The sequence below is a fragment of the Grus americana genome, chromosome Z, assembly GCF_028858705.1.
Source record: "Grus americana isolate bGruAme1 chromosome Z, bGruAme1.mat, whole genome shotgun sequence".
Classification (NCBI taxonomy): domain Eukaryota; kingdom Metazoa; phylum Chordata; class Aves; order Gruiformes; family Gruidae; genus Grus; species Grus americana.
In genome coordinates this window covers 57625819-57642349 of record NC_072891.1, presented here as the reverse complement: position 1 = coordinate 57642349, position 16531 = coordinate 57625819, and the positions used below count along the sequence as shown (strand labels likewise).

The 16531-nt window shown below is 36.0% G+C and overlaps 1 protein-coding gene across 5 annotated transcripts in view; it reads left to right on the top strand.

Annotated features, from left to right (window-relative positions):
* The window catches only part of FBN2 (fibrillin 2), a 169338-nt gene that overhangs the window by 112045 nt on the left and 40762 nt on the right, over positions 1–16531 (top strand). For all 5 annotated transcript variants that reach the window (XR_008574594.1, XM_054808952.1, XM_054808951.1 and 2 more), the window contains exons 29-36: positions 150–272; positions 393–518; positions 4471–4596; positions 5647–5769; positions 6409–6531; positions 8704–8829; positions 12037–12159; positions 12543–12665. Coding sequence is in view for 4 of the 5 variants with exons in the window: in XM_054808952.1 (XP_054664927.1) it covers positions 150–272; positions 393–518; positions 4471–4596; positions 5647–5769; positions 6409–6531; positions 8704–8829; positions 12037–12159; positions 12543–12665 (993 nt within the window). In the remaining variant the exon portion in view is untranslated. The remainder of the gene's footprint in view (positions 1–149; positions 273–392; positions 519–4470; positions 4597–5646; positions 5770–6408; positions 6532–8703; positions 8830–12036; positions 12160–12542; positions 12666–16531) is intronic.

Here is a 16531-nt window from a genome sequence, read left to right as displayed (position 1 = left end):
CTGAACAAAATATGAATCAGAGACAGTAGAGTGAAAATAAAAATTCACCATCATATCACTGATAAACTGTTTTATCTGCTAAGTAAAATGGCAAGAGATCACTGCTCCTTATAAAAGTAGACTTACTACTACTAACGTTGCTTCCCCAGATATTGATGAATGTATGATAATGAATGGAGGCTGTGACACCCACTGCACTAACTCAGAAGGCAGCTATGAATGTAGCTGCAGTGATGGCTATGCTCTAATGCCAGATGTCAGGACATGTGCAGGTAGGTTTTAGTATCTTAAAAGTTCCAGCATCGTGTCTTTCAGCCAGTATGAATATGGTATTCTTTTAGCCAATCTGTACCAGAATGACAGAATTATTATCTGCTTCCCCCCCCCCCCAGATATTGATGAATGTGAAAACAATCCAGATATCTGTGATGGTGGGCAATGTACTAATATTCCAGGAGAATATCGCTGTCTGTGTTATGATGGATTTATGGCTTCTATGGACATGAAAACTTGTATTGGTAAGTAGCTGTATGCACCAAATTTAATGTAAGTCTAAAAATTCTGCAGCTGATGTTTTAGGATGTTCTGCTGAATCCTTGAAAGTGGGTATTGAAACTATGTATATTATATAAAAAAATAATCTGTAGATCTTTCTTGCCTATCACTATAGATGTCAGAAAGGGTAGGAAAAAAAATTCGAAAAGTCCATAAAGATGAATCAAATCATATAGTTCCAAAAACAGATGTAATTTAATTATAATGATATGATTCCTCTAAAACATCTCTATTGAGAAGAGCTTATTTGAATGCCCCAGCTTTTTCTTCTATCCCTTGTAAATGTTTTAGTTTATTCCCTCAACTACAGAAAGTTATCATAAGTAATTATAAAAGAAATTAAAATAAAAGTATCTCCTCAAATTAAGCTGTTTTGTTTATCTTGCTGTTTATATGAAGTTCTTTTACATTTAATATAAAGTTTCATATGTTTCATATTTTAAGGTGATTTTGATATACTAATAACATCTTTTTATATTTTGTGAGCATCTGTCAAACAAATCTTCACTTTGCACATGTGCACACTCATACAGACACACACACTGAGGAGAAATGACTTATATGCAATGCTGAGCAAAGCCATCCTGAGCTCGTTTTGTCTCCTTCCTTCCATAGTTAGAGTTGAATTTAAGATTTTCTTTTCACCTTCACTTTTATGTTATTCCAGGTTCTTGTTTTCAGCTTTGCTCACGTACTCCACATTTACACAAACAACTTGAAAGTTTAGAACTTATCTTTTCAATATTTTTTTCATATCAGCCATGTTAGTAGCATAAAATCAGAATACTTTTTTTCATTTTATACACAACTGCTCTTAAATGTTCTCTAGGAAAATAGTATCTGATATTAAGGTTACAAACCTACAGTGAGAAAGTGTGAATTTCTGCCATGTATGTAATTGCTTTCCTTGCTAACAGCATCATCCACTTTGTCAGAAAGCCTTTGGGGTAACTACAGTTTCTTAATGGACCTAACACTACTTTCAACAAAGTACTTGGTGGTTTTTTTCAGCAGAAATATTTGCAATATCTTGTATTTATTTGACAGTATGTGAAATTAGATCATCTTTGACATTTAACTAGTGTGAAATTGCAGCTATTTGAATAAAGTAAAAAAGTTGACATAGGTGTAACTCATAAGACTATGTTTTAGCTACGAGTTTTTAACCAGATCTTTATTATAAACTATTTAGCTTTCAAATGAGGTAAATTCTGGAATAATGTTAAAGCCTTGTATTATAGTTGAAAGCCTATATTGAAGATTTAGCATAAGAATCTAAAACACAGTTCAGGTACAAACTGCCTTATTCTTTAGGAGAGGTTTTCTTCCTAATGGAAAGTTTTCATCATATATGCAATGCTCAGTGAAATTGGGAAGACATCAGTAGCAAACTTACCTCTCTTGAACTTCAGACTGCATCAAGGCAGCAAGTGCTGAGCAGGCACATTGTCGAGGTGTCTGGGAAGGGAGTCCGGCACAAGAGCACATCTACAGTCCTGATGCCTTGTTTTTCCTTGTGACTATTATGGTTGTGGGAAAACTTTTCTGGTTGTGGCTTATCACTTGTTCTTTCTGCAAGGGTCTTTCCCCACTCCACCTGCAGCCTGACTTCTCCTTGAATGTTACCTTTGCAGTGGCTTTGTTTCTTTGTACGTGCCAGAGATAGCTCTAACTTTTGGAAGCATTTCTTCTCAAGCTCTTAACGTCTCTGGTCTTTACCCACTCCCAAATTGGTTTTCAGCAACAGCATTAGGACAATGGTTATTGACTTCTTCTTTCATTCCTATTTAACCGCAGCTTTGAGAGACATTTTGATTTTTCTTCCTCTCTTGAAATGTCTTGAAGTTTTTCAGCCTCTTTCACAGAGGGATTTTGTTTCTTGCCAGCAAGGAATTTGCCCCACCATACACAAATACACTTGGGATCATTAATAATGTTTTTTTCTTGGATATCAATTTTCTAATGGCATAGCAGAGTGGTAAATACAGATCTATACTAAAAAGTTGCCAGTGATCCATAGGCATTCTCTGAAACCTAAATGGAAGGCTGTGCCAGAGCTACTCATAGCCGTGAGCTACTAAGAGAAGGAGTTTGAAGTTTCCTTGTGGTGTTAAGAATTCCCTATTTGATATGCATCACAGTTCAGGCTTTTCCAGTGAGATTTTGAAAGAAGCAGGTCAATTCTTATGTTCCAAGGGTGTGTCAGCAAGCAGAACTACAAAGGTAAGTCTGTAACTCCTGCAAATGAGGATACTTAGAGCATGGCAGCTTTCCTTTGCCTCATGGTGTGATGACTGAATATACTAGGGAAATCAAGGTTGCTGTAATTAATTTAGAAGACTGACGAAATCAGCCCTGTTTTAAAATACAAACCTACATTTGACTAAATTCATTTAATAGCACGTTTACCAATGGTCGGTTCTTACACAATGTTGATCATTGTCACCGCACATACAAAACTTGGTTTTTAACAATCACATTCTAAATTCTATGCAAGTATACAATACAACAGAGCTGTTATGTGTTGTTTGCATTGACTGGCTTGCAGCCCTTGGTGTTGCCTAGTCTCAAAGGTCAAGGTGATTGGGCTTGAGCACTTGTCTACAAGAAAAGCTGGAACTGAAGTGGATCTGTCTTCTTTCTTCTCCAGTTTTCCATGCTTATGTTTTTATGCTATTGCCCCCCTCACAAATAAAAAAGGTCTCTTCTACTCCTTGTAGGGCTTATCTTGTTTTCTTGTCTTGCCAGTCATTCTTCTGGTGTACCTTGGAGGTTTTCCTGCCTATATGCAATCCCTTGTGCTTATATTGTCCTTTGTCTGGCAGCTTCTATGACTTTGATGAGTCCTGCATGCAGCTACACCCATCTTTCTCTGTCCTTGTGGTGGTCTCCTTGCTTACATCCTTATGCAAAACCCTGCCTGGCTACCCCATCGCAGTATTACACAATACTTAAATGCTAGTGCTAGTTACACTGCTTTAGCATGCTTATATTCGAGTTTAAAGGAAGCTAACATTAATTATATCCCAGTTAATACACTTTTAATTTATATGTGATGTGGGCCTGTGCTTTGGCTGCATTACATGACATCTTACTTCACTCAAAGGGACAACTACAAATAGCAGAAATGCCTTTTCATCCGCAGTACACTGACTACCTTTAATGTCATAGTATAGTACTGCTAGCTAATATCATTTCAAGGGATAAATGGAAATATTGGACAAGGTATTTGAAAAGCTGTTGAGCTATGTGGCCCCACTGCAGTATGACGTAGAATACTCATCTGTAACTCCTAAGTTACCCGCTTGACAGGTGCCCAATACTAGTCTGTTCTTACACCAGTTTGTTTCATAAGATTTGTCGTCTTTTCTAAGTTGGAGTTTTATTAAAAAAAATTATTGTTTATTATTTTTTATAATTTTGACAAATGCTGTTCAGAGGTATCGACACACTTGTATATGTCATTATTCAGTTTTAAACAGTAATCAAAATATGCAAATTGAAACCTGTAGATAATACCAGTTCAGGAAAAGTTATCAATTTACTTTATAAATTCTTCTTTGAAAGAAAATTACAGCTATATTATGATCAAGAATGTGTTTTTAAAAAATGCTTTAAAATTATTCTTGTAAGAAATAATTGACTTCATATTCCAGTAATTAGCATTCTAAGCAAATTAGAAAACACTGAGGTATTTTGACTACACATTCATCCTGACTTGCTTTTAGGGAATTAAAGGAATACAGAATGGAACAGCTGAAATATATTATGATGAAGATTAATGAATGACACATGTTTTGGGGGTGGACCATGCTTCTGATATTTTTCACCTGAATTAAAGTATCCCAAAAAGACAAAGAATGCTGTTACATGACAGTAATGTTCAACTAATAATGAATTTATGTGCACTTACAGATGTGAATGAATGTGATTTAAATTCCAACATCTGTATGTTTGGGGAGTGTGAAAACACTAAAGGGTCCTTCATTTGTCACTGTCAGCTAGGATATTCAGTCAAGAAAGGAACCACTGGATGCACAGGTAAAGTAAATTTCCAACGTGTATGTCATGGTGTACACATATCTTGATTGGCTTTCAGGTAAAATAAATGCACAAGTGTTCACACACAAGATAGAGATTGGTATCTGTACACAATTGTAAATATAAAACTATTTTACATTTGTCAGCATGTGTCCAGAGTTTGAAAAGGTATGTTCAATGTAGTATCAATATGATACAAGAGGCCCCTTACATAACTGTAATTTTAAAGGCAAAACTTTTATCAGTGTATATTGGGAGAATGTCTGTGATATGAAACATAGCTTGGGTGGGCACAGCTGCATTTGTATTAGAAATATTTCAGCAGTACTCATTTGTCATATATACTTTAAGTATGAACTCATCTGTCAACTAAAGCTGCAGGAAATGACCCTGCAGTCTAAGAATAGGACAAAAAGGGAAAAAAGCTATGAAAAAAGTAATATGTAAAAAGGAAAGTATATGCCATCCTTCAACCCATGGTAACAAATTTTAAAAAATCATAGTCAGTCAGTTTCAAATTCTATGAGTTCCTGTGGTACTTAAGCAGTACCTTGTCTCGTGCAAGCTGGATTGCTGTGTTCAGGAAGCTAAGTTAATCCAAAATTATTAGTCTGGGAAAGTCGACAGAATTTCTCCCATAATTTGATCTTTAAGAATTTGTTCTATAATTACTAAAATCTTGGACTAATCATTTTTATAAATGAAACATGCCTGTGTGCGCAAACGTCTCATGCCATTTTTAGACGTAGAAAGATCTGCATATTTAATATGTCTGGAAAATAGCTTTAATTTCAAACTGAAAAGCAGTTGTAGGAAAGCAGATTAATTTTGTCATGTTTACAAACAAAGAATAAAATGAAAATGCAATTGTCAGTATTTTTTATTAATGTATAATACAAAGTAACTTGCTTGAATTATTCTGTAGTCTTGAACATTTTTTAAAGGACTGTGAACACTGACAGTGGAAGTAAGCAGCATGTAAAAGGAACATAATTTGTAATATTTCAGTGCTCTTGATGTAAATACTAATATTTTATTTTGTGCTTGTAGATGTGGACGAGTGTGAAATTGGTGCTCACAACTGTGACATGCATGCCTCATGTGTCAATGTACCGGGAAGTTTTAAATGTAGTTGCAGAGAAGGATGGCTTGGAAATGGCATTAAATGTATTGGTAAGTATACAGAATAGAAAGGGTTTTTTTTCTCTTTTATCTTTTTTTCTTTCTTTTTTTTTTTTAAATGAAAGCATGTGATATGACTCCATTAGAAACAAAGTATTATTCTTCTATCTGTGGCACTCTGTGGATAGATAGGTATGCAAGATTCTTATGTTTCAGGGGTTTGGTTTCCTTTTTCCCTTTTCCCTTTTCCCTTTTTCCTCTTTCTCTCTTTCTCTAAATAAAAAACTTTGCATTAACTTTCATGAGGTTACACTGTTGTCACGTTCTATTACTTGAGAAGACTCTCCAGATGTACGGCAGATTTTCACCTCAATGTATTTGTTTGGTTTGTTGGGTTTTCAACTCATTTTGAATTCAAGTTCTTTAATAACATATTAACATTCGATTAATGAGTCAGCTGAATTCCATCCGTTGCTTGGAAACATTTTGACCCAATACCATGCATTTTAATTTAACGGAAGAAATATTAAAATGAAATCACTATAGATTAATCCTGTATGTTCTGAGAACTTTGTATATTCATGGAGACATAAATCATCTTTGCGGTTGCACTTGTTATCTTGACAGTTATTTGTAAGCCAAGTGTACTAACTGCTCTGTACTGCTTGTGCTCTTGCCCCTAATGTGCAGATCTTGATGAGTGCTCCAATGGGACCCACCAGTGCAGTGTGAGTGCTCAGTGTGTGAACACCCCTGGGTCATACCGCTGTGCCTGTGCAGAGGGATTCACTGGGGATGGGTTCACTTGTTCTGGTAAGAAGTTTCTGTGAAAGCTGACTTGTCACTGATTGTTTCTGTTGTAGAGAAGCTTTGCAAATTAGATCTAAGCCCACAGAGCAAGATAATAAATGTAAAAGTGTCTTCTAAGATCAGGATTCTTCCCATCTGCTGAAAAAATGCTAACAAAGATAACTGGTTGTTCTTTTGATTCGTGTGCCAAATTTTGGGTGAAGTTCCTGTCTGCTTCTTTATCCTCCTCCTCTTCTTCATCATGCCAATTTTTTTGAATGTGCATGTGCTGCTTGCAGCAGCAGGGTCTCCAGTCAAGAACACAAAACACCTGCTGTCTATTCTGGTTCATGTCTTGTAGACCAGGTCTGTATCTGGTAGGGAAGGCATCGTCTGTTTTCCCCTCACTATGTTAGTTGAACAGGATTTAATCACTAATATAGGACTTTTAAAAAAGAAAAACAAGTTACAATTGAAAAATATTGCCTATGATTTCTGTATTTAAATTTGTTGGTGAATGCTCACTATTAAGAATGAGCATTGTTTAGCACACAGCAAGTAATTCAAAATAAACTGACATGTAAAGGATTATGTAAAGTGTAAAGATTTTATATTAAACATTACAACACCAAGTTGGGTGGGAGTGTTGATCTGCTTAAGGATAGGAAGGCTTTACAGAGAGGACCCCTCACCAAGGGCCCCTCAGGGCCCTTACAGTTTTAGATCTCTCACTACAAGAAGGACATTGAGGTGCTAGAGGGTGTTCAAAGAATAGCAGCAAAGCTGGTGAAGGGTCTAGAAAACAAGTCCTGTGAGGAGTGGCTGAGGGAACTGGGGTTGTTTAGTCTGGACCAGAGGAGACTGAGGAGAAACCTTATCACTCTCTACAACTACCTGTAAGGAGGTTGTAGCGAGGTGGATCTTGGTCTCTTCTCCCAAGTAACAAGAGATAGGACAAGGGAAAATGGCCTCAATTTGCACCAGGGGAGGTTTAGATTGGATATTAGGAAAAATTTCCTCACTGAAAGTGTTGTCAAGCACTGGAACAGGCTGCCCAGGGAAGTGGTTAAGTCACCATCCCTGGAGGTATTTCAAAAGATGTGTAGGTGTGGAGTTTAGGGACATGGTTTAGTGGTGGGCTTGGAAGTGCCAGGTTGGCAGTTAGACTTGATGATCTTAAGGGCCTTTTCCAACCTAGATGATTCTATGTGGTTTTTATCACTTACAGAGTGGAGATGCAACAATATCTCTTCTCTTGACTTCTAATGCCCTGTATGTGGTCAGCAAATTTGAAGGTTTGAAGGAATGCATCCTAATGATAGCAAAATACCTCAAAACTAATGTGAGTGCATTCATTATTAGCTAAGTGGCTAATTTAAAATCAAAATTAATTTACACCTTAGCAAGACAGACTTCTGATTAGTATTATTTCTTTATGTGTTTCAAGTTTGTGGTTAATGAACAAGAACTTTCATCGCTATTATTAACATGCTATGTTTCAGATCTTCTGTTATTTAAAAATCAGATGGGATACTAAGGACTGACTAATAAAATGAAGAAAGTATATTGAAAATTTTTTTGGACAATCATGAGCATATCTGAAAAAATTATGAGTCCTTATGATGACTGCAATGGTGAATGCCTTCCTTTGTCATTCTGCTCTTTTACAGCTCTTAAAAAAAAAAAAAAATCACTTCTGGGGCATACTAGAAGAATTCCCGGTAGTGTGCAAATGGTAGTTGTAATGTTCATAATCCTCAAAGAATATTTTCTAAAATGCATGTGAAAATAATTTTCTATGTATGATTCACTTAAGAAAATTTGCCTTTGAATGGGTTTTATATCAAAGTAACATAGCAATATATATCAGAAGATAAACTTTTACTTTGTAAGCAAAGTATTCAACTTATTTGTCAAAGCTAATAGTAAAGAATCTGAAAACCTTGCGTTATTTAAAAAAAAAAAATCTGTTATGAAAAACAAAGAGAAAGAAATCATGGCAGAATAAAAGGAAAATTTTGGAAATGACATTATGTTTGGTTTTCTGCATTCTTTCAATTTACTTCATCTTCAGGTGTAAAGGTTTTGTTTTATATCAACAATACTCAACAGCACTATTATTTTGAGCATCAGGATAATATTACTTGTATTTTGCTAGTGAAATGTAGTTTCAGATGAATTTTCTGTCTCTCGCAGATGTTGATGAGTGTGCAGAAAATATTAATCTATGTGAAAATGGACAGTGTTTGAACATCCCTGGTGCCTACCGTTGTGAGTGTGAGATGGGATTCACTCCCGCCTCGAACAGCAAGTTGTGCCAAGGTAAGCCACTGGTACTTCAAGTTCATTTTCTGAGTTTGGATTGGCTGCTGTAAAGTAGTGCTGGAAGGACCTCAACCTGGAAGCAACATATTCAGTACGAGCTTCGCATATAAGTAATTTCTTCAGACAAGGATTATTTTTCAGTGTGAAATATGTTGAAGTTAGCTTTCATCTTTTTATGAAGCATTCCTGGCCTTGGTCCAAAAAATCCCAGAGTAGAGGTTTGGCTAACTAATTTTGGTTTTTTTTATTATTTCTCTTGTTTTTGTCACTAGTGAATAGTGTGTGGAAAATCTGTGTTCACCACTGTTTTCTTTAGTGTGTTTACATAGAAGACACAAACTGCATTAAGTGACCTCATTTTAAAATAAATGTTTTCGGGAAAATTGAAGTAGGCAAATCACTGCTACATTTGACAAGTCTGGATCACTCCTTAAAATGCATATTGGAGATTTTTTATCATCACCCTTTCACTCTCAATATTGTACCAGATCATCTGAATTGCAAAAGGAATTAGTATCTTTCTGGTCCAATTAGCTTCTATTTCCTATTTTGTTCTTATGTCTTTTTTTTGTTGTTGTTTAATCTAAGAGAACTGTATATTAGATACACTCTTTTTAGCTGGTGCTCCAAAGCTTTTTAACTTATTTCATATTTAATGGTAGAAACTTCATAACATCTTAGGAAATTAAAATTCTCGATGAGACATTAAAACCAGATTCCAAAATTTAGTCTCTAAAATTCAGCCCATAAGTTGACATGTTCAAACATTCAGGTGTACATGTATGAATCAGACTTGTAGTTGTAGAAAAATTGCAGATGCTTCTGAAAAATTAGATAGGCAATTGTTTTGGTCAGATCTGTTAGTATTTACCAAGTATTGCTAATCATCTTTAACTGAATTTCTCAGTGCAGCTCAGTCAGTTAGTCATATTATAGTCATGCCAATGTTCTAATAAAAATCCCCAAACAGACATCAGCCAATCAATGTTTTGAAAAACAGTATGATTCTAATTCTTGGGATAGTGGGTCACCAACATTTGGCTTTTCAATTGGTCCACAATGATGCTCTGAAAAATAAATTGAAGAATTTTGGAAAAATGCTTGGTATGTTGCTGTGATCCCAACAGAGATTCCATAGATTAAATTGTGCTGTTGGAGAACTAAATGGTCTGGGTGCTGAATACTTAAAAGAAGTTATTTTCTTTCTTTTTTTTTTTTTTTTAAGTTGATATATTAATTTGTCCTATGATAAGGTGACTCCTTGGCTGATTTCTGCAATCAAGGGACAAAATCCATAGCCTGGATGTAGTACAATAATTGTAATACAAGTAATTAATCCAATTTCTTCAGAAATCCCTTGAAATGCCAGTACATTAGTTTCTCAATGATACAGTCTTTTCCATAACTTTATAAAGCTTCATCTCAACACAAATTACTTTCATGACCTGATTTGGAGGTCATTCCATGGCTGTACTCCAAGGTACTTAGAAACCTTCCTTTAATTTCCAGTTTGAATTTACGCAAGAGTGTTGGTTATTAGGCATTTATCTTAAATTTCATTTTCCCTTAAAAAACGTATCTTTCTCCCCCTCAAAAGTTACCCGTTCTCATATGTTCCTATAAAGAGGCATTATATCACTTCTTAAGCTTTGGCTAAGGCAAGCAAGCCAAGTTCAAAATAGATATTTCATTACTGTAATAATTTTAATATCTCTTTTTTACACCTTGTCAAATTTTAGTTCATCACTCTGGAACAGACCACTGTACGCAGAATTTCAAAGGAAGAGTTAGCTGTGCATTGTAAAATGGTATTAATGCTTGCCTCTTTCCTGTCTCTCTAAAAATAGCTCACTAGTACATGCTAGAGTTGCATTAGCATTTTGCACAGGTACTTTGTTTTGGCAACTTAAAAGTCTTGCTATCAGAGAGAATGTGCAGGGTCTTTTTCCCTCTTGCCTTACTTACCTTCATCTCAGAAGTCCTTTATACTTTGCATCTAAAACCGTAACTTTGCACGCTGTGCTGTTAATATTTAACTCCTTTTCTAGTACTGTAGAGGACAAAGTAATCTAATTTTCTGTCAGTGTCTTTCAACTTTATTTCATCTTCAATTTACATGAGCACACAGGCAGTCCTTTACATGCATTTTAGCTCACCTATATGGAGTTACTATATAATTAGTTTAACATGGGCTTGAGAAAAATCATAGATAATTCTTGCTTTCTACATTCCTTTTCCCTGTATTTTTTTCTCCAAGGAGATATAACTATCACAGAATGGTAGGGGTTGGAAGGGACCTCTGGAGACCATCTAGTCCAACGGCCCAGCTAGAGCAGGATCACTTAGAGCATGTTGCACAAGATGGCATCCAGGCAGGTTTTGAATATCTCCAGAGATACTCCACAGCCTCTCTGGGCAGCTTGTTCCAGTGCTCTGTCACCCTGAAAGTGAAGAATTTTTTGCTCATATTGAGATAGAACTTCCTGTGTTCCAGTTTGTGCGAATTGCTCCTTGTCCTGTTGCTGGGCACCACTGAAGGAGCCTGTCCCCATCCTCTTGACGTCCACTTATGAAATATTTATAAGTATTGATGAGATCCTCTCTCAGTCTTATCTTCTCCAGGCTAAACAGACCCAGCTCTCTCAGACTTTCCTCATATGAGACATCCTCCATCTCCTAATCATCTTTGTAGCCCCCTGCTGGACTCTCTCCAGTAGTTCCCTGTCTTGAACCCAGAACTGGACACAGTTGATGCGTACTGCCTCTCATTCTTCTTAGTACACTTTTTTTCCCTGAGAATGCTATTTTGAAAATTTTACTTGCCATTAGTAAGAAATGTTGCAGAGTATGAGCTAGGAAATGACTGGCACCTTTGTATGATGTTACACTTGAGTTTAATGCACATTTTGAAAGGAACTTGCTAGCTTTTTGACTTGGCTTTCATTCTGAATTTTGAGAAGTCAGTTTTACTAATTTTACCTCATGCTAGGTAAAACAGGAGTAAATAACAAGCAGCTTAATGAGGAATGCCTCACAAATCCCTAGCTATAGCATTCTACACAAAGCCAAAAGTGATTACTCAGTGTTGCTTCTAAAAATATTTTTGTTACATGTGTCTTCCTTTGCTTACAGTAGTACAACCCATTATTTTAATATTAATATGGTAATGATATGTAACTTTCTGTTCTTAATATATTCCTTCAGATATTGATGAATGCTCCTTCCAGAACATATGTGTATTTGGTACCTGTAACAATCTACCAGGAATGTTTCATTGTATCTGTGATGATGGCTACGAACTAGATCGAACTGGGGGAAACTGTACAGGTATACATCTTCTGTCCAGAAATACTTCAAGACTTACTCTTTTTTTCTTTTAATTGCACTAAGTTAAGTTAAAGATGAGTTCAGAAAATATGCATTGTGTTCTCTTACAACGAGAGTGCATTTCTCCATGCTAAACAAGCAATGTGTAGAATTGCGTACTTTGGAGTTGGTTTAAGAATGGAAGAAAAAGAATAGCTTCTTAAATACGCAGCTGTATGAAGGTTATTCCTAAATGTATGATGAATTATTAGCCGTTCTTTTGTTCAATTTCAGTTAAAATTCACTTACATTTGAAATTTTCTTGCCTGTTTTGTCTTAAAAATGAAATTTTTATTCTTTTCTGTCCAGTGAGCAGATTTATAAATGTAACCTTCCTATTTTAGATATCGATGAATGTGCTGATCCCATTAATTGTGTTAATGGTCTTTGTGTAAATACTCCCGGAAGGTATGAGTGTAAATGCCCTCCAGACTTCCAGCTGAATCCTACTGGAGTGGGTTGTGTCGGTAAGTAAAAGCTGCCTGAACTATTACTTTAGAAATCACAGCCAAGGTGACTGTTTTGATGCGAATGACGGTAGCAAGATAGAAATATTATACTTCCACATGCTGCATATCCTGTTATATAGTTTTCTAGAGATGGAGTTGATTATTTTAATTGATTAATGGTGTTTATAGTTTCTTTAAAATACACCTTTTTAAAATTTGTCAGAACACATATTATCTGTATTTCCATTCTCCTGACAGTCAACGATTCTCATTTAAAAACCTTCATTTTTTAATCCTAGATGTATTTGGGGACTAATTTATGTGTTTAGCTTAAGTCTAAACTGGAATTAAAACTGGTTGTGGTATGCATTTGGCTGGAAACAAAGTAAAAGACATGTTTTACTCTATTTTATGTAATTCTTCCTAGCTTATACAGACTTAAAGTGAAGTTTCATTACTTTTCCCCATTGCTATATGATATAAGACTGCCATGTGATTAGAGTATATACTAACAGTCTAGGCACGTTTTGGGGAAGAGGGGGGTTGAGAAGAGGGGCTAAGGTTCAGCCATAAGGATTTGTGTATGATCCTGGGAAATCCTTCTAAATTTTTTATTTGGAAAACAGCCTTTTTATTTTGTTACCCTGGGAAGGCGCAAATTCTCCTGAACTGGTAGTTAAAACTCTATCCATTTTCTAACTGTTTGCAATAATACTACAGTGTCATAACAAATAAATTTATTCTAAGGAAATAATTTCTAAAGAAATGCAGTTTTCCTTCAGAACAAATTTTATTGCTCATTTTTTTCATATTTCTCCATTTTCTGCCTATGAATTGTCTCTGTTGCTTCTCTTGATGCTAGAAACAAGTCCTGTTTGAGACCTTTAGATGTCCACAGTCTTGATCCATTTATTCTAAAACTTTAAACTGACATTTTTAAAGATGAAGTGCATTTATGTAATCTATTCTCATTGAATTAGAAACCTATGTTTTTGTCTCCCATAGACTTCTGACAATTCCTTCCTTAATACTTTTCTTCTGCAGTTGTAGTCTGACTTAAACTGTTAGCTTTGCCTCATCCGAAGATTCAGTTGAAGCAATGAAATTCTGCCTTCTTGGCTCCCCTTCTGCAGCATGTAACTACTAAGATCCTCTTTCCTTCCTACAACGAGATGCTGTGGATGATCAGCCCTGCAAGCACTGAATTATGACCCAAGAATTTAAATGATCTCTGAAGAAGCTTATGAGAATGAATTATCCTACTGCTAGGTGACTTGTGTTGTGCTAAAAAATGGGAGTTTGAGTTGGCACTCTGCTTTGGGACCAGTTGTCCCAATGACATTTTTGGCAGAGGTCCCATGTTTCCTCAAGGAAGCCTCCACAGTGGAAGGGAACCTACTCAAGGGTAAATCTCGCAACTCTAGACTCCCAAATGAGAGACAAAGCCCTCCCTCTCTGAAGAAAAAATGTTGAATAAGAAAGTGGTACAAAAACTGTTTGACCCTTCCTTATTTCTGTCCTAAGGAAATACTACTAGAACTGTCTCTCCTTTTTCCTTTCAAAGACCTTTTCCCTTCCCTTGTGTAAGAAGCATTTTTAGTTTCTCAGTGACTGATTGTACAGAAAAGAGACACCCAAGACTTAGCCCTCTGAGCAAACATGGGGTTCTTAGGTTGAGTTTTGGGGTTTTTTTTTCAAGTTCAGTTTCAGAGAGTGGCAGAACTGGAATCCATTTACCTGTCTGTGGGAGAAGCTGCAAGCCTCAGGTGTACACTTTCCATTCTCTCTACAGCCTGATTCTATGACAAGGTGCAAAAAAAAACCTCAATGAACATTCAGCTTTTGTTTTTGACAGGGGCAAGCAAAGCCTCTCCTTCCCATGAAATATCGAGTAAGATAATAGAAATGTAGTCCTAATCCATGAATGAAATGACACTTCAGCACCTGTTTTTTTAGAAGCCCTTGAAAAGATGGGGCACCATGTGCAACTAAAAAGTTATTAGTTATACTATTTTATACGATTATAGGCATTGTTAGGCTTTGAGTTTTTTTTCCTTTCACCAGCAGTTCTCATTTGTAGTATTTCCAGAGGGTTAAATGATTTTGCATGGGAAGTGGAAACACAGAGTTGCCATTCCAATGCAGCTATGCTAGTTCTGGTTCTAGATTTGGTATGCTTTGGGTATATCTACTTTACTGTCTTACTCAGTCCAAAGAGGCAAGAACTGAAGTTAATTTTACTTGTGATCCGTTATAGTCTCAGGACTGCAATTCCAAATTGCAACCTCACTTGCAATTATGTTTGTGTCACTGGCACATGGTAAAACATTACCCAGTTTTCACTATAAGCTTGTAGTCATTTGGAAAAAAAAACTCCAGAGGCTAGTAGACCTCACCAAGAAAAAAGAAAGTTTCTTACTTCTGGAATGCACAAGTTATACTGAAAAATGTTCCAGAAACTTCTTATCAAAGGATAGCAGCTTTTGGTTCTCTTCCATCTCTTGCATGCTTGAGCAAAAAAAGGCAGAGGAATTTAAATTCCAGTTCCTTTCAGAAGAAACAGAAATATTATCCTTGGCAAAGAGGAACATGGTGCCGTGTCAAGACAGTTCATGTGAGGAGTAAACCAAAACCTAAAACTCTTGATGGACTTGGTATCGATACTCTACTAGACAATTCCAGGCTCTGCCTTTGTTCCAAGGTCTGTCATCTCCTGTTGTTCTTAATGAGCCTGAAGTCTTGGGCTGAAGCCGTCTTCCAAAATGGTCATTGTTTTTCACTTTTTCCAAGACGAATGAAGCCAAATCTGTTCTTGGCTTCTCTTTAAAGGCAGATGTATCATGCTATCACGAATGGAGAGAAACATGCAGTTCCTCTAAGAACAGGAGGAGACAGGTATTCTCAGAATAACCACATTTGGGTTGTTTCAGCTCAAGTCCACAATGCAGACAAGAAGATGTACCCTTTTAAAACGGCAGTTCATTTTACTCTGTTCTAACATTGTCTTTGGAAGAAAAAAAAAAGGCCTACCACTCTAACATACACTGATCAGTGATCTCATGTAAATCTTGCCTCTAGGGAGATAAAGATATTTTACTTGAAGTTTCTTCTCTTTCCATCAGAGGCTCAGAGGTACAGAATACATATGCCTCTGCCACTCAATTCTTAACTGAGTATTTTAGCTTTACAACAATGTGCATTTATGGTGAGATGCTGAAATTTGTTGTAGAATATGTGGGGTCCAGGAACACCCTCCTTTTTCACAATGTTGGCTACAGTATGCTCTTAAAACTGTGCAGAAAGATTCACCCAAACTTGTCTATTAATGCTTAAATTTGAGTAAATTTAAATCCTTTGGAAAGCTTGAAGTTTTTATTTTGTTTGATGTTAAGACCCTTTAAAAAATTCAATCTGAAAATTAATATGAAGTTGTATTTTTATATTATACATATATTTTATACATATATGTGCAGTGGTAAGAAAACTCATAGCTTTACTTCTCTTAGATTCCTTGCTTATTCTACTGATACCAGCAGTTGTGTAAATCTTGAAGTTACAGATTGAGTGAACTAATGAACTGATTTTCCTCAAACCTACTGCACATTCAGATTATTTGTTTCAATATTAATGATTTTTGGATAAATTCTTTGGCAGTGGAAGAATTCTTCCAGTGACATGACTTTGTTATGTGATTCCATAGAAAACTATGTAAATTCTTCTAATTCCACAAGAAAGAGTCATAGCCTAGTCACAGTCAGAATATAGAGAAGAAATACTAACAGCAAACTGCAGCAAGATTTCTGATATTTCCTGGAGTGAAAGACTGGGAATAGTGCATGTGCTACATCAGAGCATGGTGTGTCCTTGGAAGACATGCAAACATT